Source organism: Phaseolus vulgaris, chromosome 4, assembly GCF_000499845.2.
Source record: "Phaseolus vulgaris cultivar G19833 chromosome 4, P. vulgaris v2.0, whole genome shotgun sequence".
NCBI classification, from domain to species: domain Eukaryota; kingdom Viridiplantae; phylum Streptophyta; class Magnoliopsida; order Fabales; family Fabaceae; genus Phaseolus; species Phaseolus vulgaris.
The window spans coordinates 42,682,752-42,709,935 of record NC_023756.2 but is presented as its reverse complement, the minus strand read 5'-3'; the positions used below and the strand labels follow the sequence as shown (position 1 = coordinate 42,709,935).

Below are 27,184 nucleotides of genomic sequence, written 5' to 3'. Positions count from 1 at the left end.
TAGTAGACGCATGCTTTACTGGTGAGTTTCAGTTGAATCAAATCGGCGCATGTTCAATCTGGTTTAGCTCTGTTGGAGGATTGAGAAAAGATTAATCTTTAGAGAACCTGTGAAGAATTCAATGGTGGAAGAACTTGGGATCAACCGCTTTTTATTTGCTATTTTAATCTCTTTTATATTTTTTGCACAACTATCTGAAACCCCCTTTTCATCTTTATTGTTATTGCTAACTTTTATTGCTTGCAGATAGATTTTAAACCCTGATCAACTGATTTTAGTATTGGATTCGTTGGGAGACGACTTGGGGACATTTGTCCACAGTTATACTATCATCTCTCTAGTGTTAGACAAGTCTACGCTAGAATCATATTAATTTGACAGCAAAATGACAGTTATCAAATTTGGCGTCGTTGCCGGGGATTCCAATTTGATTTTGGTTATCAGGTTTTTCTGCATATTTAACCTTTGTTTTCTTCCTTTTAGTTTTTATTTATTTATTAAAACAATAAAAAAAATATAATAATAATAATAAAAAAATAAAAAAATAAAAAAATATAATATTTAGGATATCTCTTACCTTTATTTTATTTTGATTTGTTTTTATTTTCTTTCTATATATCTTTTATCTTTATTTTGTTTTGATTTGTTTTATTTTCTTTCTTTATATCTTTTATCTTTATTTTTTGTTTTGATTTGTTTTTATTTTATTCCTTTATATCTTTTATCTTTATCTTATTTTGCCTTTATTTTATATCTATTATGTTTTTAGTTATTTCTTTTATTTTGTTTTGTCATCTTTATTTATTTCTTTTTTTTTTGTTTACTGTTTTTATTTTCTATATTTTATTTATTTTAACATAATTTTTTTTTCTCTAACTTTTTTTTTTAAGCATTAAGTGTAGCATTTGCATTAGTTTTTGTTTTTATAGGATCTTGCATTTAGGGTAGACACTTCAGTTGCTACTCTTTGATTTTTTAATATTGAAAGCAATTCAGGGAAGACTCTGGCTAGGAAAGACTTGGTTTCTAAGTTTGTCCACTTGTGACTCACCTAAAAAAAGAGCTCTAAGGCATCTAATAGGTGTTGGTGTCCATAATATGCATCCCCTGTTTTCAATTCTAATATGGAACGGAAATTACCTGAAGAAATTTACAATTATGATATTCATTATGAGCCATGTTTGCAGCAACCTTCACAATTTTATGAGGAGCCTCTACATTGTGAACCATATTTACAACAACCTCGATATTTTAATCCATATTATCAGCCGTCATATAAGCAACCTCAACAGCAACCATATTATCAACAATACTATTTTGATGAAAGGCAAACACCTTTTCAACCATTTTTGCAAACTGATAATATTCCTCATAATCTTGAAGAGCCATCTTTAGAGGAGCTGGTGAGACAATTAATGATAAATACAATGAAATCTCAACAAAGCATAGATGCTAGTCTATTAAAATTAGAAGAGAAAGCTAGTTAATTGGCTAGACAAGTTGAAGATATTGCTAAGAACTTTGATGATACTTGTGCAACATGTGTTGAGATGAACAAATGCATATCGTCTGATGATATGATTTGCACTGCAGACGCTGATATTACTACACCAACATTGTCTAATGAGTCAGAGTGCATAGATGCAACCATACCAATTGTTTTTTATGTTGACCCAGTTGATTTGCAGGTTGTTAGGATCTCTGAACCATTACCAACTAATTTCCAACCTCCACTGATGGAGGAAAAATCATTGCTTAATCAAGAGGCATTAGACTCTATGACACCTGCTGATAAAAATCATTTTGTGCATCATATAAACACTGAGAATGAAAATGTGCTTGAGCTTCTAGGAGATTTTAACTTCTCCAATCCAGTTGAATGTACAAAGGATGAGATAGATGAGTTCTTAGAATGCACTAACCCTTGTGATGCATGTCTTGATACAGAAGTTGTTGATGTTGTTATACTTGCTGAATCTACTGAAAAAGATAGCGCACTAGCAGATGGCTCTAACAGGGTTTTGGAGGTAATACAAGAAGAGGAAGAGCAGACATTACCCATCTTTCAAGTAAACACGGCTAGTGGAGAAGAAGATGACATTATTCTTCCATCCTTAAAGCTTCAAAGAGTACAACCTCCACTATTTAAGGTGAAGCCCATATCACTCATTCCATCATCTCCACTGGCTACACTTTCTATCATAATTGGACGTTTGAAAGCAGCCTTTACCAGCCACCACCACCTCCTAACTTACATTTCATTCCATCTCCCACCCCAACTAGACCGTCTACCCTAGCTAGATTGTCTAGCCTTAGACCACCACCCTTAGACGATCCCCAAACAGTTAACCATATTAGATCGTCTATATTGAATAAATTTACATCTTCCATATATACTCTGGAAAATACCATCATCCATCCATGGAAGAAACTGTACCATTTCACACGTCCTCCAGACCTACCCCAGTTCCATCCACTATTTCAAGGCTTCTTCATCATAATATGTTTGTTACATACAACTATGCTCCAACAATCAAGTGATGACATGATCGTTCAAACACTGGTGAAATAAGATGTTGTGTTGTTGAAACTTGTTGGAAGAGACACAACAATTACACCACTCAAGCGTTGTGAGAACCCTTAAACATTGTGAGAGCATTCAAGCATTAAGTGGGTATTTGAACAAAGAAGAGACATAATTAATTCTACTATTTTGGAGTTGTCTCGTTCAAACAATATGAAACTACTCAAGCAAAAAAGTTTTCTTCAATTGTAAGAATCAAGATTACTTAACTAAAAGAAACTCGTTCAAGTGACAAATAGTTATATAATAGCAACATAATATGATATTAATTGTATAAATTTATATATTTAATTAATGTGTGATATGTATTAGATAGAATAATAGGTGAATCATTGATATATATATATATATATATATAATTTTATTTAAATTTTAAATCATAAATTCTTAACCAAATTATTATCTTTAAATTTAAATTTAAAACAAGTTTTAAATGAAATAATATTCTAAATTATCAATGAATTTTAATTAATTTTTATCTAATTTACAAATAAAAGCAATGGGTTTATTAAGATAGGAAAGATATTTTAAAAAGTAACATATTTATTGATATTTTTAATTTAGCTAAAGAATATTAAAATAATTATGAAATAAAAGTAGTGCTAATATAGTAAATAGTATTGTGTTTCTCATTCATTACCTTACGAGTAGTTTTCTTATTCTAATGAGATGAGATAGTCACTGCAAATCTTTTTATCTTTTTTTTTCTATTCATCTTTTATTTAAAAAAAAGTTACAAAAAATCTCACTATTAAGGAAAAAACGCAATTTTACCCAACATTTATAACTTGAAAATTGGATTCTATGAAACATATCTATTAATTAATGCATTCATCAATAAAAACACAACAGTTTTGAATCCAATAAAAATATATAATAAATGCATTCATCACACAAACACACACAAAAATGCATAAAAAATTAAATAAAATGAATGAATAAATAATAAACATGGTGATAGTTTCATAAAAAACATTAATTAGTAAACCTAGAAAAACCTTTATAAAAGGAGATTGAACCAAAACTAAACACATTATCATAAACCATGAAGTCTACACTATCCCTCACTCTCTCTTTCTTCCTTCTCTTCACTTCCAACTTTCTTCCATTAGCCTTCTGTAGGGTTCCTAAACAAGTTCTGGACTCAAATGGTTTACTCATTTCTCCTTCTGTTCAATACGATATTTCAGAACTCAATTGTCAAGGTCCACAAGGTGGTGGAGTAGAGTTAGATTTTGATGGGAACTCAAGATGCCCCAAGTTGTTGTTATACTGAATTATGATCAGTTTTTCCCTGGGGAGGGTCTGAGATTCAGCACAGAAGGAAGAAGCTCAGGTGCCATACTGACAGAGACACCATTAGAGATTAGATTTGATTATCATCCTTATTGTGCTTCATCCTCCAAGTGGGTGGTAGTTGGTGATGATTTTCCTACAAAATGGGTTGGTATTGGTGATGGTACAGACCATGCAGGGAAGGAAATCTTAAGTGGAACGTTTATGATTAAGAAATATGGTGAGGGCTATAAGTTTGTATTTTGCAGCAATAACACTAATCACAACACTTGTTTTAGTATTGGGAGAATTGATGATCATAAGCGAAGGCGTCTTGTTTTGATGGATGATTCTCATCTTAATACTCCCTTTAATTTTGCACTTATTAATATTGGCTGAAGAACCTTCACAAGGTTTAATAAAATGTTCCTACTAGATATATGTGAGTGTTGTGGTAAAACTATTTTAGAGTTATATTTTTATATATCTAAATTCGTTTATTAAGAAATGTACTTTTAAGTTTGATTCAATTTTCTAAAGTTTGGTTCGGTACGATAAGTTTTGAATGACTCTGATATATATTAAGAAGCATATTTTAAATTTAATTCAAATTAAAAAATTAGTTTTTAAAATTAAAAAATTATTTTCTAATAGTATATTGATTATGTAAACTCAAGTTTCTTACCATGAATAAATTTTGAATGTATAAAAATCTCTCTTAATTTTAAAAATTCATCATAAAAACCTAAAGAAAATTTTAACCAAGGGTTTGAGCTCTTTCATTTCTTTCGAAAGTGATGATATCTCTATTGTTTTTTATTATTTATGCATATCCTTTAATTATTAAATGGTTAATTAAAGGATGAAACACTACTTTGATATGATATTGGGTATTTTTTAATGATTTTTTTATCGAATATGTTTCTTATTATTTAGATAACTTTTTCATATGGATATGTATTTTTTTGTATTAAAAGTTTTTTAGGAATATTTCAATAAAGTTTAAGTTATTGACATGTAGAAGAAGTTGTTTTCATATACCATTGATCATATAATAAAAAAAGAATTTGTAAGTAAAATACTTGAGGATTTCTGTGTAGGTAACTTCATGTGATTTTATTCGCATATATAATTGTTTACATATAATATCATAATATAATTACCTAGATATAAATTCATATATTATTACATGTGGATGGATCTATATAGGTAACTACATATAAGGTTTCTAAAATAAAAGTGACGTTATATAGGTTCTTTTTTAAAATTACACATCAACTAGAGATAATGACATTTTATAGTATATAAGTGAGTGCAAACTTCACTTTATAAACTGATTTTATAAGGTTGAGTTAGATTTAAAGTGTATTTCTTAATAGTTCATTGAAGTTGTATAGAATATGCTAAAGTGGTCCTATGTAGGTCTAATACTCTTTGAAGGAAGATTGTGGTTCATGGAAGCATCTTCCATTAAAAAAATTTAAATGTGTTACTAAAGAATAAAGGAAAGTCACTAAATATTTTGAGAGATGAAATCTAGTTTGCCACAAATACTAAAACGCTAATGAAAACAAAAGAAAAATAATTCCACCTAAGTCTAGAGTAATGCCTCTTGGACTTTACAAATTCCTCCCCATATCCACTGCCCTTTGGACTATGTGCTTGGTCTCCCAAGGATCCAAATAAGTTATGACTCAAATAACCTATGACTATATCTTATAGTAGTGGACCATTTTCATATTCTACATTCCATAAGAGAGGATAGTCTTTTTCGTAATCACTTCTTCATTTTTCATCATTTTAGTCATTAATTTTATTAGTGAATTCTCCTATATGGTTCTCCATTAATAGTTTTATGTGGTCTACCACTATTTGAGAAGATTGTAGTGCTCCTCTTGTTTTCTTTGTTTCAAAGTTTTGCATTTTACTCCTATTGATTAAGACTACCATTAATACATGTGAATTGGTGATATGTATAGACTATATGCAAATGTATTTGATGATTCTAACCAATTGATAAAGACATATATATAGGGAAGGAATGAGAATTTTGAGTGAAAAGATATTTTGTCACAAGATTTAAGGGGTGAAAATTCAAGTCAAGAATGGTTGTTGTGCGATTAAATCATGTGTTTTATACTTAATTTTTTGTGTAAGTTCCTTTTGTGCCTTGATTTGATCATATGTCAAGTTAGGAAGCTTTTTGAACACGTATTGGGCATTTTGTGATTTCAAGTATGTTATGATAAAATATTTTGTTTTGTTGGAAAAACTTTTAAAAAAATGATCATGTTCTAAAACTTTATATCTCTCATTTAAAAATCAAATTGTTTCAAATCAATTGCATTATTTTTAAATTAATTTACTTGTTAAGAGGGCCTGAGACTCGAATAAGACATTGTTTTTTATTCATCTTATTGTTTGAAGTTTTTTTTATCATTACCTTGCCACAACAAGAACATTTGGAGTAATCACCCAAGTATGTAGTTGTTTTATTGTATTTTATTTTTCTCTAGGTGATTGTATTTTGTATTGATTTGTTTTCTAATAAAGTTGTGAAATTGGACAAGATTTCCAAGTTGTTCTTACAATATTTTTCATCTCAACTTTTAGGATTGACTTTTAGACTTATTTGTGAAATTAGCAAAGAAGGAAGGTACTAGGATGTTTTGATACATCTTGGAATTTAAATCCAGGTGGAATAACTACTTTTTTATATGTAAAACTAGTTTTGGTTGGAGATTTTGTATAAGAATTGAAACATCTCTAAAATGTTTCATTTTATTTAATTAATTTATTATTATTAAAAAAATATCAACTAATAAGATGTCATAAGAGACTCAAATCTTGTAAGACAATAATTTTTGGATCTTTTTTTATTGTTTGTAAAATGTAAAAGTAATAGTAAATAAAATTAACTAAAGTAATTGAAAAATACAATATGTATCCTTGGTGTTCTTCTTCCTCTCAATCTTCTTTACTCTATATATTGTTAATTGTTGTTAATATATTTAATTTTCTATTTTAAATTATTGGGCTTTGTTTGTTTGACCCAACTTTCCTTTTCTGTTTCAGCTAGGTCTTAATCTTTTTCTTATATATACACCATGTATTTTACTCTCTAATATACAAGTGAATAAAAGTTTCTTTTATATTTATTTTTCTCTACAATTAGGGTTCATTAAAACCTCTCTTTCTTCATTACGATTACGTGCGATTACGTACGCTACATTAAAGCATCACATCAGACAAGGAATATTCATCTTCATTTACTGTAATAATTGTCTTGTTATTTTGAATTTATTTTTCTCTCCACGTATAACGTGATTTATTGATATCTTCAATTGTTTTCTCTTATTCTAAATGGTGTCTTAATCATTTGACTTGCATGTATCAGATTTTGAGGTATTCTTGAGTTTTGTTTTCTTTGGTTAGGTGTAGGTGGTTGTGCTCTCCACAGTCGTTAGGATGTAATATTATGTATAAGGGTTGGATCACCTCTGAAGTGGTTCAAATTTATTTATTCTTTCCTACCGATAAAAAAAATGTTCTAAAACTTTATATCTCTCATTTAAAAATCAAATTGTTCGAAATCACTAGCATTATTTTTAAATTAGTTTACCTTTTAAGAGAGAATGAGACTCGGATAAAACATTTATTTTTGGATTCATCTTATTGTTTGAACTTTTTTTATCATTATCTTGTCACAACAAGAACATTTTGAGTAATCACCTAAGTATGTAGTTGTTTAATTGTATTTGATTTTTTTTTTATGGGTGATTACATTTTTGTAAATCATTCTATTTGCATTAAATTGTCAAATTGAAAAAATTAATTTGAATATTCAATTAACACAAAAATTGTTTAGAATTGAAAAACATTGCAGTAAGTAATTCACATATAAAAAAAACTACTCCAACTATTGAAGCATCATAACTCATTAAAATAAAAAATAAATCTATAATAGATTATAATAATTATAAAGAAAATATTTATATAAACTGTTCTCGAACTAGTTTGGGGACTGGGAGAACTATTGTCTTCAGATGTTACTCGGTCGGTCGTGTCTCACGTTCCTCCTTCTATCTTCCTCGCCGAACGGCTCCTCAGACTGGTGGGGTACCTGCAGATGGCACTCCAACGCTCAAGTCAGTGGGGTATCGTATTCGGCTGGTTAGAATACTGTAGATAATGACGTACCTTCTTCCTTGGAATGCGTGATATTTATATTACCTTGATGGACCCTTGCTGTTGGGCCGGATTAGGGGGTTGTTTAGCGATTAGGGTTGGATTAGGTCGTTTCCTAACCATGGGTTGACCTTTGCTAATCGGGTCAACCTTTGACTTGAGCATCTTATCTCGGTCGGCCACATATGACACGTGGTCGACCTTGTACCTTAAAGTAGGGTCTTGACGCATGGGTTGACCAGGTCCATAGACCGGTCGGTCATCCCAGTACAGTTGCCTCCCAAGCTCGAGAGATGGTACAGCCGAAGAGTCTGAGGAATGGGCCTCGGGCGGATTGTGTAATGATGGGTGAAGTGATGTTTTGGGGGCGCCTAAGCGATTGATGTGACGCACATTTATGCGGGGTTTTTCTGGGCGCCAAGTGATGCGAACCGTTGGATCAAGCGAATCCAACGGTTGAGGTTTTTGCGACGTTTGGAATTTCAAGGTCCTCCCGGGCTATAAATAGGGGCTGGGAACAGTAGTGTTTCACGCGTTATCTTTGTTTGAGCTCCGACACTTCGAATCAATTCGACCGATCTCAGTTGCCTTCTTCGTTCGTCCAAAGGTTAGTCATGTCTGCTCCTTCTGAGTCTCCCCCCCCCCCCCCCCGCTTCTTCTTCTTCTTCTTCTTCTTTTTCTTCTTCTTCTTCTTCTTCTTCTTCTTCTTCTTCTTCTACTTCTTCTTCTTCTTCTTTGGAGGATCGTGTGTACAGGGAGCGGTCATCTACTGAGCCTCCCTTTTTCTTTATGTATGGTTGTCTTTTTGCGGACCTGCATGTGTCCCTTCCCTTTGATGCCTTCACGGCCGGGGTCCTGAAGGAGCTGAATGTGGCTCCGACCCAGCTTCACCCCAACTCGTGGGCGTCTATGCAAGTGTTTCGCATCGTTTGACGGACGTTTGGGTTGCGTCCTCTCCCTTCTTGTTTTCTCCATTTCTATTCGTCATACCCGGCCAAGCTTGTTAGTTGGCAATCGCTGGTCAGCCGGGCGGGTAACGTGTTGTTCAAACCCTTCACGGCCTCTTATAAGAACTTTAAAGAGAAGTTCTTTAAAGTGTATGTGGAGCCGGCGGGGACACGTTACTTTTTTGACGAGGTCGGTCAGCCTTGTTTCCCGTTGTTTTGGTCGAAGAGTCCAATAAAGATAACGGATTGGCCGAGGCCGGCATATCCGAGCGAGCATGAGCGTCTTATTTTTTCTTTGTTCGATGTCCTTCCAAGGAAGCTCCCCGCTCGGCCACTCATGTCGCTGTACAATGCGACCGACCGTGAGGAGGCTTTTGAGGGTATGCCTTTCAACACTTGTCATCTTATTAGTTGCGTTTTGTTCTGACCGATCTTTTCTTTGTTTTGCTTGCAGAAATTGCAAAGAAGGAGATACCTCAAGCGGTCGGCATGCTGCATTCGTTCAAGAATAAGCTGAACGAGAAGAGGGGGCCGTTGGCGCCAAGCCCCGGACGGAAGAGGGCTCCCGGGGGGGACCTTCCAAGAAGCGTGGCCGCGAGGGCGGCAATATTGCTCGCACCGTGCGGGCAGTGGGACAGATGCCCACCTCCAGCTCGGTCGGCTAGACCATCTTCTCCGCCTACCGATGAATTCAACCGTCCTATTCCGACCGGGGTGGCGGTACCCTTGGCTTCTTCGGGCGGATCAACGCTTGCGTTGGTGGGGGGCGATCGGTCCTTCTCACGGGTCGCGCCTCGAGCACGAGCTTCAGGAGGCCGGGAAAAACATGAAGCAGGCCGTGGAGGCCAACACAACTTACGAAAAGAAGTTGTATGCGCAAGCGGCCGAACTGGAGCTGCACTAGAACAGTTTGGCCGAGCTGGAGAAGGCCAATGCCGACAAAGCCGCGGAGGTTATTCTCCTTCGCAAGGCATTGGAGGCGGCCGACCATCGGGCTACCCTGATGGAGGAGGAAGCTGCGGCCGAGCGCGAGGCGAAGAGGGCGGCCGAGGCTGAAGTTCTGAAGACCATGGAGGACACCATGGTTCTTATCGGTCAGAGTTTCGACCTTGCCGTCCGCCAGGCCGAAGTGCTCTACGGCGGCCCACCCCCTTCTGGTCGATTTGACCAAGACATGGAAGTTGTCGATGGCCGTTTGGTTCCTGCGGCGGCCGGCCCTCCTGCTGATGAAGCTGAAGCTGATCCCTCTAATGATGTATTGAATATTGTGGATTAGGCGGTTGGCTTTAATTTTGAACCCTTGGGGCCGGGGTGTGGCCCCCTCCTCTTTTGTTTTAATGGAATGTAGTTTTTTTCGTTTAATTGTTTTTATGCTTTTTCTGGACGAACGGGCCTTTACGAGCCGAGTGGGTTCGAATAATTTAATCTTAAACCGGGGTAAAATTAACTGAGTAAAAAGAACTAAGTAATCGGTCGGTAGATGAAATCAACTGAGTGACTCGTGATAATTAAAATCAACCAAGTGATTGTAACGGACTTCGATCAGTCGGTCGTTCTTTAGCGAATTCGATTTAGACGAATTTTATTGGATGTCTAGGTGAACCGGGGTTCTTGTCGAACGTTATGTGTGCATCGGGAGGGTATGCCGGTTATGGCTACGTCCTGGCCGAGCTAGATACGGGTTTCGGGAGGGTATGCCGGTTAAGGCTACATCCTGACCGAACCGTGTGGGTTACAGGAGGGTATGTCGGTTAAGGCTACATCCTGGTCGTGCCGTGTGGATTACGGGAGGGTATGCCGGTTAAGGCTACATCCTGGCCGAACCGTGTGTGTCATTCGTTATATACACCATGTATGAAACGCCTCGTTAAAACCTCTCCGACCGATGGATCGGTCGAGCGAGGAAAGAGTGCGTGTATTTTATTCATGCTTAGCTGAAATAAAACTTTAGGTGCGTGGCATTCCATGTCCTAGGTACAATTTTTCCCGATAGATGCTCTAAGTGATAAGCCCCCCCCCCCCCTCTCCTACTTCTCGGATTCGGAATGGTCCGTCCCAGTTTGATGAGAATTTGTCGTCCGACTTCCTAGCGTTGCTGCGCATTCTCCAGACGAGGTCGCCTTGGTGGATGTTTCTGGGCTGGACTTTCGAGTTGTACCTTCTTGACGCTCGGAGCTTGCATGCTGCCTCTCGTATCTTGCTTTTGTCTCGAAGCTCGTTCAAGAGGTCGAGGCCGACCGCCAGACTTTCCTTGTTGAGGGATACGTCGAAGAGTTGGCGTCGGATGGATGGCTCCCCGACCTCCACCGGTATCATGGCCTCGGTGCCGTATGTGAGGCTGTAGGGGGTTTCTTGTGTGGTGGATTGCGGGGTGCAACGGTATGCCCATAGGACCTCGGGCAGCTCCTCCGTCCATCTTCCCTTTGCAGTGCCGAGCCTCTTTCTTAGTTCGTTCAATAAGACCTTGTTGGCTGCTTCGGCTTGTCCGTTCGTTTGCGGGTGCTCGACGGAGCTTGTGAGGGATTTGATGCCGAGGTCGTTGTAGAAAGTCATGAGGCCTTGGTCGATGAACTGCCGGCCGTTGTCGGAGACTATCGAGTGTGGTATGCCGAATCTGCACACTATGTTCTTCCACACGAAATTTTGGACATTTCGAGCAGTGATGGTGGCTAGGGGTTCGGCCTCTATCCACTTGGTGAAGTAGTCTACCGCGACTAGCAAGTGCTTCGTTTGGCCTTTTCCTGGTGAGAACGGGCCGATGATGTTCATCCCCCACATGGCGAACAGCCAGGGTGATGTCATGCTATGCAGTTCTTCTGGTTTTTGATGGTGGAGGGGGCCAAACTCTTGGCATTTTTGGCATTTCTTGACATAGTCAGCGCTATCTCCATGAACGGTCTGCCAGTAGTATCCCGCACGGATGACTCTGGCCGCCATCGTTCGGGCCCCGGAGTGGCTCCCGCACGCTCCCTCGTGGATTTCTTGTAGCACGTATTGGGATTGTTCTTTGGTGAGACACTTTAGGAGTGGTGTTGAGTACCCCCTACGGTATAGGTCTTGGCCGATCATGGTGTATCGTGCGCACTTCCGTCTGATGCTTTTTTCTTCCGCCGGTTGGCATGTTCCGTGTTCTAAGTACTGGGTGATCGGGGTCATCCATGTGTGGGTCTCGGTGACCATCATGCATTTGGCGTCACCTACGCTCGGTTATGCTAGTCGCACTTGGACGACCGATCGGTGATGACTTTGTTTTTTAGAGGATGCCAGTCGTGAGAGTGCATCAGCACACTCGTTTACCTGTCGTGGTATGTGTTCGACCATGACCGCGTCGAACTTGGCTATGACGTTGCGAACCGTGTGATAGTATCGCTGGAGGAGGGGCTCCTTGACTTCAAATTCTCCTTTGATTTGGCCGACGACCAGTTGGGAGTCGCTCTTGCATGTGACCTCCCGGGCGCCTAGGTCGTTTGCTAAGTTGAGGCCGGCCAGTATGGCCTCGTACTCTGCTTGATTGTTCGTTGCTTTGAAGGAGAACTGGAGGGCTTGCTCGATCAATAAGTCCCCAGGCCCCTCGAGGACGACCCCGACGCCACAAGCCGTTTTGTTGGATGAGCCGTCCACATAGAGGACCCACTTGGCCGAGGTTTCTGGGTTTTTGGGGAGCTCGGCGGCAAAATCTGCCAAGCATTGGGATTTGATGGCACCCCTTGGTTCGTACCTGATGTCGAACTCTGAAAGTTTGACCGACCACCCTATCATCCGTCCTACAAGGTCGGGTTTAGATAAAATTTTGTATATAGGATAGTTGGTCCTTACCCTGATTTCATGGTTCTGGAAGTATGGGCGCATCCTCCTTGCGGTCAGCACCAGGGCTAGTGCCACTTTCTCTATCATTTGGTACCTGGTTTCGGCTGCGTGGAGCGTCCAGCTGACGAAGTATACCGGGTATTCTTCGTGGTCCACTTCTTGGACAAGGGCGGCGCTGACCGCTTCTTCTGATACGGCCAGGTAGACTACGATGGGTAGGTCCAGACGGGGCTTTTTGATGACGGTCGGCGACGACAGGAATGTTTTGAGCTGGCCGAAGATTTGTTCGCATTCCTCGTTCCAACTGCATTTCGAAGTTTTGTGGAGCATTGTGGCTATCGGCCTGATCCGCTCAGCGAGGCGGGGGACGAATCTAGAAAGTGTTGTTAGCCGGCCGAGTAGCTGCTGAATTTCTTTCAAGTTTTTCGAGCTTCTCATTTCCGTTATGGCCTTGCATTTGTCAGGGTTCGCTTCGATCCCTCTGTGGGTGAGCATGAAGCCAAGGAATTTGCCACCCTCTACGCCGAACGCACACTTCTCAAGGTTGAGGCGCATGTTGACCCTTCTCAGAGCGTCGAAAACTTCTTGTAGGTCTTTTATGTGTTGGCCGCACGAGTCGGATTTCACCACGATGTCGTCCACGTACACCTCCACGCTTCTGCCGATCATCCCTTTGAAAATCTTGTCCATGAGCCTCTGGTAGGTGGCTCCAGCGTTCTTTAGGCCGAACGACATTACCTTGTAGAAGTAGTTGGCGCCGTCCTTCGTAAAAGCCGTTTTGCCTCTATCGCTATGGTGCATGCTTATCTGGTTGTAGCCGGAGTAGGCGTCCAGAAAGCTCAGTATCTTGTGACCGGCCGCTCCATCCACCAGCCGGTCGATGTTGGGAAGGGGGTTTGAATCTTTGGGGCACGCTTTATTGAGGTCTTTATAATCTACACACATCCACCATTTTCCGCTTGACTTTTTGACCATCACCACGTTGGCCAGCCAAGTGGAATATCGTGCTTCGGCGATAAAGCCAGCTTTGAGGAGCTTCTCGGCCTCGCTTCTGGCCGCCAGCCGCTTGTCCTCTCCGTAGTTTCTTTTCTTTTGTGCTACCGGGCGCGCTTCTTTATACACTGAAAGGCGATGGGTGATGATGTCCGGATGGACGCCTGATACGTCGGCAGTTGTCCAGGCAAAGAGATCTACGTTTCTCTTGAGGGTTTGGTGAACGAAATCCGCATCAGCGGCAGCCATTGCCGTGCCGATGCTCGTATATCGGTCCTCCCCATCAAGTTCGACCCGGCGCAGCTCGTCCTTGGCTTTGAGTCTTGGCTCGACTTCTCTTGGATCCAGATCTGCCATGGTGATGGCTTTCTTTGGTTGTGGTGAGTACCGGTGGGGGCTTCTCCCACGGCCGGCAATCTTTCGTCTTGGTGAGCGGCTACTGTTGGACCTCTGTCGTGTAGGTTCAACTCGTAGGCTTTCAGCGTAGCATTCTCGGGCGACCTTTTGGTCTATGTGGATCGTTAAGATGTCGCCTGAGAGGGAAGGGAATTTCATTGTTAAGTGGGACGTGGAGACGATCGCTTCGAGCTTGTTGAGGGACGACCTGCCGAGGAGGATGTTGTAGGACGTGTTGGCATTTATGACCAAGTATCTGATCTTAAGGGTTTTGCTAGCCCCTTCAAGGCCGAACGTTGTGTATAGCTCTATGTAACCCTTCGTTCCTACGCGTTCCCCAGAAAAGCCGACCACGTGGTCGTTGTAGGGCATCATTTCCTCCTTCGGGATTCTCATGGCTTTGAAGGTCTTCCAGTATAATATGTCGACCGAACTTCCCTGGTCCACGAGGGTTTTCTTGATCGTGAAGTTGTCTATATCGACCGATATCACCATTGGGTCGTCCTGTGCTGGGTCTATCCCCTTGAAATCTTCGTCTATGAACGTGATCGGTGGCATCCTCGGCCGGGCGGAGACGAGGTTTACTTGGTGGACGGCCCGTAGATGTTTCTTGCGTGCGCTGTTGGAACTACCTCCGCCAGCGAACCCTCCGGCTATGGTGTTGATTACCTCTCGGCCCCTACGAGTGTCGGCTTGTGGGGGGTCGTCCCTTCGTCCCCGCCGGTCTCCGCGCCTATCGCCCTCTCGTGGCCCTGGGGTGGTTCGGTCTCTTCTCCTAGGCGTTTGCTCTTTGCATGGGGAGCGACGCGTTTCCCGGGTCCCACGCACAAAGCGTTTGAGGTGCTCGGCCTGGATGAGTTCTTCTATTTTGTCCTTCAGGGCTTGGCATTCTTCGGTGGAGTGGCTGGTATTCTTGTGGTACCGGCACCTTTTGCTGCGGTCGGCGTTTTCTGGGCTCATAGCCCTCCGGGGCGGTGGTATCAACTCGGCATTTAGGGCCTCTTGCAAAATTTTGCTCCTATCCGCGTTCAGAGGCGTGTAGCGGGAGAAGAGGGGCCCTCGGTTGTCCCTTTTTTGGTCTCGGTCAGTTCGTGACCTTCCTTGTTGCTCCCTGTCCTCCTTCTTTTCTCCGCTTGCCTCGGCCCGGGCGTTGTTCCTGAATTCACGAAGTTCCTCTAGCTGCATGAATTTCGCCGCTCGGCGTCTAAGGTCATCGAGGTTGGTAGCAGGCTGCATACACAGGCTATCGGCAAACGGACCGGGTCTAAGGGCGGTCAGCATGTGGTGCATCGCCACCTCGGGGCTGAGGTTGCGAATGCTCATAGCGGTCTTGCTGAACCGATCGATGAACGTTCTGAGGGACTCTCCCTTCTCTTGGCGAATGCCGACCAGCGCTATGGATGTTAGATGGTGGGGGCGGCTTGTTGCGAATTGGACATCGAATTTCGCTATCAGGGTCTCGAAACAATCTATCGAGTTTGCAGGGAGTTTGGTGAACCAGCTCAGAGCGCCTCCCTTTAGGGAGGTGGGGAAGACTCGGCAAAAGACCGCATCGTCCGTGGTGTACAGGCTCATATGTGTTGTGTATGCGTCCACGTGCTCATCGGGGTCGGTCGTTCCATCGTACCGATCCCTGTTGAAGCCTTTCCATTTGTCCGGCAGGGGGGTCCATGACGCGGTCAGTAAAGGGATGACGCTGATCTGGGCCCGTCATGGCGGTAGTGTTGGCTGTTTTGCTGGGGTGGGACTCCCCATCCATTTCCAGAGTGAAGTCGTTTTTCGTGTCTTTTTCGGCCTGGAGGCCGGCACCGGTGGCGTAGGACTTGCCGGCCTGGTTGGTCATGGTGAGGGACGGCACCCCCTCGACCAGCTTCTTCATTCGTTTGTTTTCTTCTTGGAGGCTTTTGATTTCCTCTTCTTTCTTCTTAGCGGCCTCCTCGTGTGCCTTCTTCATCTCTGCTAACTCCTTCTGGAGTGCCATCATCATTGCCGTTTGGTCTGCCTCGGTCATGCTTGCCATGCTACGGGTTGATACCATCTACTACTATGGTTTCTTCTGGCTCTCCTCGGCCCCACAGTGGGCGCCAATTGTTCTCGAACTAGTTTGGGGACTGGGAGAACTATTGTCTTCAGATGTTACTCGGTCGGTCGTGTCTCACGTTCCTCCTTCTATCTTCCTCGCCGAACGGCTCCTCAGACTGGTGGGGTACCTGCAGATGGCACTCCAACGCTCAAGTCAGTGGGGTATCGTATTCGGCTGGTTAGAATACTGTAGATAATGACGTACCTTCTTCCTTGGAATGCGTGATATTTATATTACCTTGATGGGCCCTTGCTGTTGTGCCGGATTAGGGGGTTGTTTAGCGATTAGGGTTGGATTAGGTCGTTTCCTAACCATGGGTTGACCTTTGCTAATCAGATCAACCTTTGACTTGAGCATCTTATCTCGGTCGGCTACATATAACACGTGGTCGACCTTGTACCTTAAAGTAGGGTCTTGACGCATGGGTTGACCGGGTCCATAGACCGGTCGGTCATCCCAGTACATAAACATAACAACCTACGTAAATATAAATAAAACAACAGAAATTTTTATAAATATTAAACATATACCAGAAAGTTATAAAAAAAATCAATATTAGTAACATAAATACAAACATAATATTTTCGTTTGTTATAATTCTTCACAGTAATGGAAAATAAAAAAATATTACTGTTAAAAGAAATTATAATAACGGATTATAATCTTTGCGGTAATTAAAATTCCTATATAAATTTATAATAAACTAAATCATGTATAAAAAAACTAATTTATAACATATTATAATAAACTAAAAACCAAAAAAAAAAATCGAATTACAATAAAAAGAAAATATCGATTGTGAATTCTATTTACACATAACAAAATCAATTTACCAAAAAGAAAAAAACAAAAATCAAGTGTGAACTCTATTCATATATATATATATATATATATAACAAAATCGATTTAAAGAAAAAATTACAAAATCAATTTTTGCAATCTTATTATGATACACATTTTCCACTACATAAACCCAAAAAAAACTGACCATCACATAAAATAACGACAAATACTAGAAACCAAATATAATTAATTGTTATGGTGACTAAATTAGAAACTATTTTAGAAACTAAAAAAACTTTTAGTTTTTAAATTAGTTTCTATTATTGTTAAATGGTTTCTAAATTGGTAACTAATTAGTTACCAAGGTTTTTGCAACCAAATTTAGAATCTAAATAATTAGTAGTTAAAATTTGGTAGTTAATTACGTACCAATTTAGAAACTATTTAACAATAATAAAAACTAATTTATAAACCAAATTTTTTTAGTTTCTAAAATGATTTCTAATTTAGTCACTATAGTAACTAATAATTTTTTATTTCTAAAATTAGTTTATATTTTATAATTTTCTTGTAATGAAAAAAAAAATTACTTCATGTGTACTATCTATCTTCACACTCATATAAAACCTCCAAAACATCTCATCTCATATTGGTCAATAGTATTTTCTAAATTATAAAAAAGTATATTATAAAAAAATATTACAAGAAATTAAAAGAAGAAAAACTAAACACATGAAACAAGGAGGTAACTTCAAAAGACAATTTTTCAATCTTTCTTATATAGTCATTAGGATCAACGTTCACTTTATATATAAATATATTTTATTAAAATAATTAAACTCTTTTGATAGATTTAAAGTTGTGCTGAAAGACTTTAAAAAAAACAAATCATGGTTACAGTGACAATTTCTAAAAAAATATATATATTTAAAGTTGTGTTTTTAAGTACAACTCTATTAAAAATAATTAAATAAAAAATATATAACGTGTTTTGAAGGATGATTTTAGGTTTGAAATTGCACAAAATGAAAATTTTGAAAACATAATTTCTTAATTTTAAAGTTGTACTTCAAAATATAATTTATCTATTTTTATAATTTTTTTAAAATTTATCTATTTCAATAAATCTTTACAAAATTACACCGTATTGATAAATTAACCCCTCTTTTACTCTACACACCGTTATTCCTTTTAAAAATTGTTTCCGCCAAGTGCCATCTAAATATATTTCTAATCTAATATCATACTATTTATAATAATTTAATAAATACGCATGATCGGTTAAACCATAGCATGCAAAAATTACTCACTACCTTTTATTTATTTTAGAAGCCAAATAATAAAAATAAATTAAAAATTTATAATTGAATTTATTAAACCTATTAAAAGTATTTAAACATAAAATTAAGAACATATTCTATGTTAATCAAATAAAATTTATAACTAAAAATATATAGTTATTTTTAAAATTATATAAACAAATTATTTACATATCACATAAGTTATACAAATATCGGTTTCATATCAAGTAATTTTTCTTTCTACCATATCAAATAATTTTATTATTAAATTTTAACCTTTGAATTTAGTTTTATTATGACTAATTTTTTTTTGAATAAACTAAAGGATTATACTAAAAATTAATTTATTGAAAATAATAAAATATCAAAATTAAATAACGACCATGCATTTATTGATATGCCATAAAACTTTTTTATAACAATTTCGAAGACCTTATAGCTATAAAACAATACAAAAAATAGGATATATATTCATATGTGTGTCACCATATGTAAAGCTATTTTTATATCAGCTATTGAAATTGTTTATTAAAAGAATGATTATGTTTTATCATCGATTTAAGTATTTCATCAAGAAAATTATATAAATGCAAAATTAATATTGATACTACACTACAAGAAAATCATGAAATAGAAACCAATTTGTAGAAACCAAAATAATTAGTTGCAATAGTAACTAAATTAGAGACCATTTTAGAAACTAAAAAGAAATTTGGTTTCTAAATTAGTTTCTATTATTGTTAAATAGTTTCTAAATTGGTATCTAATTAGCAACCAAGTTTTTGCTACCAAATTTAGAAACTAAATATTTGGTACTTAAAACCTTAGTTGCTAATTAGATACCAATTTAGAAACTATTTAACAATAATAAAAAATAATAAAAACTAATTTAGAAACCAAATTTTCATTTAGTTTCTAAAATGGTATCTATTTTAGTTACTATTGTAACTAATTATTTTGGTTTCTAAAAATTGGTTTCTATTTCAAGATTTTCTTGTACTGCTATACACGCTGCATTATTATAATAATTTTTTAACATATATAATAATATAATGTATATTAAAGAAAAAAAAATTATTAACCATTCATCAACAATCCAAGACAAACATACAACAACCAAAGATTTTGTTGGTTCTCTGCATAATTGATTCAATCCTGGGGCTGTTGACACAGAACACTAATTTCGGTGATTTTAGCTAACAATTTGAAACTGACTCCTTGCATGCTTCAATGGTGGATTTTGTTTGCACTTGATGTTGAAAACTGAATAATAAGACAAAATTTCTGCAACTTCTCTTGATCTTACGATGCGTGATGGGAAGGGAAGGCAAGCTCGCCATTCGCAAAGATACGATGGGATTAGCTCAGGTCAAAAACATAAGGGAAGGGAAGCTCGCCATTTGCAAAGGCAAGTCGGGGTCCGCGCAGGTCAGAAACACAAGTATGACTTCACCACCTTCTTCTTTTCTAATTTTCCAAATGGGTTTGGAGAGATGGATATGCACAAGGTCTTCCAAAGATGGGCAAGAGTAAAAGAAGTGTTTATTTCTCGAAAGCTGAACAAGTGGGGCAGGAGATTCGGTTTTGTCCGTTTTTTTGAGGTGAGACATGTGGGGAAATTAGAGAAGGAGTTGGATCAAATATATATAAGTAACATGAAGCTTCACGTGAACGTACCGAGGTATCGAAGACTTGAGTCAGAACCCAGAAGGGAACAGAGAAAGGGCGAAAAGACACCTTTTTTAGAGTCACAAGGAGGACCTAGGAGGTGGGGCCAGGCTGATGGCCCAGTAGGAAAAGGAAGGGCGATCAGGAAGGAGATCTGGGTGGAAAAAAGAGGGAAGAAATCTTACGCAGAGATAGTCAAAGGAGACAATCAGCAGAAGTGGAAGGATCCAGCTATTGCAACTCATAAACAGATTCTACCGTGGATGGAGAATAGTGTCATTGGCCAGTTCAGTGAAGATCTAGACTTTGAACAGCTGGAGGATGAGGTTCTGAAGGGGGGCATGAGCATGATAAACGTACGCTACTTGGGTGATAATCTAGCCATGCTGACGCCAAGAGAAGGGGAGAGTATGGAGAACTTGATAAATCTCAATAAGGATTGGTTTGAGAGTGTCTTTGACAGCATCAAGCCGTGGTCGGAGAATCACGTAGCGGGTCATAAAATTGTGTGGGTAAGGTGCTATGGGATACCCATCTCTCTCTGGACCAAGGATTGCTTCTCCAAAGTAGTAGGTGAAATGGCATCGTTAGTGTCAATTGATAAATCTACTCTCCTATGGGAAAACCTCGAGTATGCTAGATTACAAGTCCGGCTACTGATAAATCAGAATGCAAGGCTGGAGAAAAGTATGTGGATCAATGACCATCTTTTCAACATACGTGTAGAGGAGGAAATACCTTGAGAAAACAGAGGTCCGTGTAAATGCAGCTATGAAGGCTTTGCTTCCTCTGATAGCATCTCCTCGTCGGAGACCTATGTAGAGGAAACTGCGTGCTCTATCAATAGTTGTGAAGAGGAGGTCGGGAGGAGGGACCGAGAGGCACGGTGGTCGAAGGAGGAGGTGAACGGAGGAGAGGTGGGGGGAGAAGGAGAGAGAAAAGCAGAAACGACAAATTGTTTAGTATTGGAGGAAGATATGCTGCAGGGGGTACAATGTCAGAGTAAAAGTAATAAAGGTTTCACATATGAGGTAAGGGGGGCCCAGAGGTTGTCAGGAGAGGCTGCGGACCTGAAGTCTTTTAATCAAAAGGTTGTATCTTCCCAATACAGCCCTCTCAAACAGGATGACATGGCCAAGTTAGTGGTCGACGTGGAGTTTGGTTATGCTATGACTGAATCCTTCATGGGTTTGGGCCAAGTGGGTGCAAGGGTGGACCAGAATGGTCAAGGGCAGATTAAAATTTTAGCCCAAGAGGAAGAAGGAACTAGAGAGCGCATACATGCGGGATGTGGGTCAAATGTGAGGAGATAAATTCTAGTACAAACCAGCTCAACCCAAAGGCGGTACAGGAATTAGAGCAAAGTCACGAAGAAGGAAATATGTTGAAAGGTCTACAAGATGGTGGTGGAGCAGGGGATAGTGAGTGTCAGTCCCCACCACGTAGAAGTAGGATGAAAGGTTTGTGGGAAGTGGGGGAACCAAGTACACACCCACGACGATCAGCTAGAATAAGTGCAAGGTATAACCAGGTGAGAAATACTCCCCTTCCTTAAAGCTGGTACCTTCTCTGCTTCTGTCTCTGACGGGGAGATTGCTAAATGCAATTCTCGGTTTCGGGATCCAGAAATTAGGATGGAACCAGTAAAGTTGTGGGACTTAGGTAAGCATCTGGGAATTGCTTGTAGAGGGGTTGAGGAAGAGGCTGTTCAGGAAATGCAGTGTATGGAATTGAGAGACGAGGAGTTTATGCAGAGGTTCGAGGAGGGTGTAAAAAAAGGTTTTTTATGCTGATAGTTAATCTGAATATAAGAGGTTTGGGGGGAGGAACGAAGACCAGATATTTGAGACAATTAATTGCTTGGGAGGGAGCAGAATTTGTAACTTTACAAGAAACGAAAACAACAAATTTCACAGAAAGCAGATGTTTTGCCCTATGGGGGGATAATCGAATTGGATGGGTTCACAATGAAGGTGAAAATGGAGGAGGGAGCTTACTATCCATGTGGCACAAAGAAGCCTTCTGCTTTGAGAGCCATATGATGGGGAAGGGTTTTGTTGTTATTGTTGGCCAACACTTAAGTTCTAAAAGAAGATGTGTTATAGCAAACATCTATTCTGCTTGTACATTAAGAGATAAAAAGATACTTTGGGAGGAGCTCACCAATATCAAAGCGGCCTCTCAGGAGTCGGTTTGGTGTTTCTGTGGGGATTTTAATGCTGTAAGAAGTAGAAGGGAAAGAAAAGGTTCTAGTGGTAGAGGGGATCAATCTGGTAACCACACAAGCGAGATCAATGGTTTTAATAGGTTCATAGATTCCAATTTGTTATTGGATCTACCTATAGTTGGCAAGAAATACACGTGGTTTAAATCAAATGGTTCAGCTAAGAGCAGGCTTGATAGAATTCTTGTTTCTGAAGAATGGATGAATATTTGGCCAATGTGTAAGCAGTATGTCCAGCATAGGGAAGTTTCAGATCACTGTGCTTTGGTGGTGAAGTCCATGGAGAAGGATTGGGGTCCTAAACCGTTCCGAACCATTGATGCATGGCATATGGAGGGAGACTTTAATGGGATGGTGAAGGAAAAGTGGCAGTCTTATTCTGTACAGGGGAATGAAATCTTGAAAATCAAGGAAAAGTTGAAACTGCTAAAGGGGGATCTGAAAATCTGGAATAGGGATGTGTATGGTAATCTGCATACTGCAAAGAGGAACATTCTGAGAGAAATGGAGGCTCTTGACAATCAGGACTTTGAGGGAGATGCGGTAGGAAGCGTGAGCTTGGTAAGGATGGATCTAACAAGTCGGTTAAGGGATGTAGATAGAAAGATAGACTCACTGATCTGCCAAAAAGCAAGGTCAAATTGGTTCAAGTATGGGGACTCTTGTACCAAATTCTATCACTCATCTTTGAGATGGAGAAGACTTAGAAATGAAGTGAAGGGAGTAGAAGTTGGGGGTCAGTGGTGCGAGGAGCCATGCACGGTCCGAGTTGAAGCGAAGAATCTGTTTGAGAAGAGGTTCAAGGCTACAAGAGATTTTGGCGTAAGGCTTGATGGTGTACAGTTTAAGGCTCTATCCTCAGAAGAAAACCTGACCCTCATATCTACTTTTAGGGAGGAGGAAATCAAGGAAGCGATGTGGCAATGTGATGGGTCAAAGAGCCCTGGTCCTGATGGGTTCAACTTTAAATTTATCAAGGAAAGTTGGGCGTACATAAAAGATGAGCTTATTAAAGCCTTGGCCTTCTTTCATGAGTCTAGTACCATACCCAAGGGGTGCAATCCATCCTTCATAGCCCTGGTTCCAAAAGTTAAGGAACCCTCTAAGCTAGAGGAGTATAGACCTATCTCTCTAGTGGGGGCCATTTATAAAATTATATCGAAGGTGTTGGCTGGCAGAATAAAGAAAGTGTTAAACTCAGTCATCGATGAAAGGCAGTCTGCGTTCCTAAAAGGTAGAGGGATGTTAGATAGTGTGGTCATGGCTAATGAAGTGGTGGAGGACCTTAGAAGGAGCGGGAGGAGAGGTTTATGCTTGAAGGTTGACTTTGAAAAGGCCTATGACTCGGTGAGATGGGAGTTTCTATACGACATGCTACATAAATTGGGGTTTCATAATAAGTGGATTATGTGGATGCGAGGGTGTCTGGAATCGGCCACAATCTCAGTGCTAGTTAATGGAAGTCCGACAGAGGAATTCAAACCAACAAGAGGCTTGAGACAAGGTGACCCGCTTGCCCCCTTTCTCTTTTTAGTGGTAGCTGAAGGGCTAGCTGGGTTAGTAAGGCAAGCAAATATGATTAATATGCTGTCAGGAGTTAAGTTTGGTAGAGAGAAGATAGAACTAAGTATCCTGCAATTCGCAGATGATACTTTATTCTTATGTGAAGAATCACACAGTAATGTGGTAACCATGAAGGTGATCTTAAGGGGCTTTGAGTTAGCCTCAGGCTTAAAAATTAATTTTCATAAGTCCAAGATTGCAGGAGTGAATGTTGAAAGTAATGCCTTGCTAAGCTATGCAAAGACTCTAAATTGTGCTCAGATGGGAATACCGTTTAAATATCTGGGTGTAGAAGTGGGAGGAAACCCAAGGAAGACTAAATTCTGGGAGCCCGTACTAACAAAGTTAAAAGCTCGACTCAGTGTGTGGAAAGGAAGATTTCTATCCTTGGCAGGGAGAATTTGTCTAATTAAATCAGTCATCTCCGCGGTTCCTCTTTTTTACCTCTCCATCTTTAAAGCACCAAACTCCATCTACCAAAGTATAATCAGAATTCAGCGGAGGTTTCTATGGGGGTGGGGGAAGGAAAAGAGACCGATCTCATGGGTCAGCTGGGAAGACGTATGTAAAACAAAAGAGGAGGGAGGCTTGGGAATTAGAGATATCCAGAAGTTCAATTATGCTCTCCTAGCTAAATGGAGATGGCGTCTTGTGTCGGAAGAAAAAGGGATGTGGAAGGACCTCTTGATCTCAAAATATGGGCAGGATCAGGATAACCAACAAACTCCAATGAAACTGCAAACATGGTGGTGGAAAGACTTGCAGAAAGTATGTAAAGAAGGAGAAGGAGCAGGTTGGTTTCAGCAGCAGCTTAGATGGAGACTAGGAGGGGGCGAAAAAGTGAAATTTTGGGAGGATGTGTGGATTGGAAGCAGTAGTCTTAAATCTTTGTATCCCAGGTTGTTCTCACTATCGTTAAATCAAGGTCAAAGGGTGAATGAGGTTGGGGAGTGGGAAGATTCAGCTTGGCAGTGGAAAATAAGGTAGAGGAGGGCCAGATTTGAGTGGGAAGTTCCTTTGGAAGCTGATCTTACTCACCAAATATCCCAGGTAAGCTTGTCTAGGGAAAGGAAAGACGTTCAGATGTGGGGGGGTGAAGATACAAGAGTCTTCTCTGTCAATTCAGCGTATAGGTACCTAACCAAGCAGACCAGGAATTCTCAACAAGAGGTCTTTATATCTCTTTGGAAGACCAAAGCACTACCCAATGTCATAACCACAGCTTGGAGGGCCCTCCTAGGTAGACTTCCAACAAGAGTGAACCTGAGGAGGAGGGGGGTGTTGCTAAGCTCGACTTTATGTGTATTCTGTCATACTAAGGAGGAAACCTGCCAGCATATCTTCCTTGAATGCGAATTTGCCCAAAAGGTGTGGACCCTGTGCTTTAAATGGATAGGCGTACAGTTTGTACAACACAATGACCTGATGTTTCACTTTGAGAATTTCTCTCTGTCACAGTTGAACTGTAAACAAAATCTTCTGTGGAAAGGAGTATGGGCAACTATTGTGAGGTGTATTTGGGAACATAGAAATTCCAATGTGTTCAAACAAGGAGTTGTAGATGTGGAAGAGATATTCCAGATGGCTCAACTCAAGATGTGGCAATGGTTAAAACACAGGAGTCAATCCTTTAATTATTCCTTTTCAGACTGGATTCTAAATCCACTGATCTGCTGCAGAAGCTTTAAGTAACAAGATGGCGGTGGGAGAGTAATTGCGAAATCAGAGCTGGAAGGATGTATTATCTATATGAGGGTGAGGTTAATGCTGAAGTACTCCTAAGGGGTGAAAGGTGTGGTTTGTATGAGGCAAATTCCGCCATGATCGCCGAAGTTATACAAGGTCGATGAACCGGCGATCTCCACGCGGGCGTAGTCGGTGGTCGTCGAAGGTCTGCAAGGGTCAACATGAAACGCCGATCTCCATGTGTGCGGAGTCGGTGGTCATCGAAAAAGGCGATCTCCATGCGTGCGTAGTCGGTGGTCGCCGAAGGTATGCAAAGGCCAACATGATCGCCGGTTAATGAAGCGGCGTTCTGTCAACATGATCGTCGATCGAAGAAGCGGCGTTCTCCATATGTGTGTAGTCGAAGGGTGCTGAAGTTTTACAAGGACAACATGATCGCCGGTCGATCAACCGGCGATCTCCATCAACATGATCGTCGGTCGATCAACGGGCGATCTCCATGTGCGTGGTCGGTGGTCGCCGGAGGTATGCAAAGATCAACATGATCGCCGGTTGATGAAGCGGCGATCTCCTTAGGTCAACATGACTGCCGATCGATGAAGCGACGTCCACTATATGTGTAATCGGTGGTCGCCGGTGTTGGTTATTTTTTGCTGCTGAGGTGCCAAAGCTGGGTTCAGTAATTGTTGGTTTGAACCTTGGTTCTATCGTGAAAAGTGAGCTTGTACGTGGACCTGATTTCAATTCTTGTGTGCTACTTAAAGCTGTGAAATCTTAAGAGGTAAGTGTCGAAGCAGGGAAGTCTTGAAGGAGTGAATTGGAAAGGAGAGAATTGTATTGAAGTTTGGAGCTATACCAAACCAGCAGTGCAGCAGCTGGTCCTTGATGGTTTGAAGGTGGTGGTTTGGTGTGATGTCCGGGGTAGGATGAGACTATCTCATGAAATACGGGATGGTTCAAGGTGCCAAGGTATGAGAAGAGTCGACCCCGTATGGTGGTTGTGGAGAAGTGGGATTGTATTCCATGCTGTTGTGGTGAGAAAGTGGGCATATGTTTCTGCTCTTTAATACGTGTTGTGTCCCCCTTTTTTTTCACATAGAAGTTTATGCTTGGGTAGTTGTTTTATAGGGTCTTATGTGTTTTTTCTCTACCCTGCTTTTCTAAAGTTTTTGTAGGCTAGATTTGGTGGTTTGTATAAGGGTTGGGATACCCCTGAAGTATCCCCTTTAATTTATTTAATTCTTTGCTGATCAAAAAAAAAAAAAAAAAAATACAACAACCAAAGATATTTCACATGAGCTTATTGAAATACTTGTATTGAGTATGTCCTACTAAAGACTAACATTTGAGTCATTCCAATATTAAATTTACAAGCGAACTCAAGAATCATAGATCATGGTAAGTTCATTATAACCTAGGTTCGGACATCTATACATATCACGGTATGTAAAAACCCCCACCACCTGATATCTTAATTATGTAATTTAGATCATCAGTAAAGTAAGATTATATTTGTTACCACATAAGTATCAATACTTACAAAAATCATCAAACAATAGTTCACATATCCCATATATGTGATGACAAATCATGCAAATTTCATCAATCTTAGTAAGCATTGTCATACAATATAACTTATTTAAACAAAAACAAAAAATTAATTAAATATAAAATTCATTTAAATAT

General features: G+C 39.9%; 2 protein-coding genes across 2 annotated transcripts; both read left to right on the top strand.

The window, feature by feature from the left end:
* The first annotated feature begins 3,835 nt into the window (after nucleotides 1-3,835).
* On the top strand, nucleotides 3,836-4,258 carry LOC137838867 (subtilisin inhibitor CLSI-II-like). Its single transcript, XM_068648080.1, has one exon. The coding sequence runs from the start codon at nucleotides 3,836-3,838 to the stop codon at nucleotides 4,256-4,258; it is 423 nt and encodes a 140-aa protein (XP_068504181.1).
* Nucleotides 4,259-19,664: 15,406 nt separating this feature from the next.
* On the top strand, nucleotides 19,665-20,768 carry LOC137838866 (uncharacterized). Its single transcript, XM_068648079.1, has one exon. It carries the CDS (start codon nucleotides 19,665-19,667, stop codon nucleotides 20,766-20,768), a length of 1,104 nt encoding a protein of 367 aa, XP_068504180.1.
* Nucleotides 20,769-27,184: the final 6,416 nt, after the last annotated feature.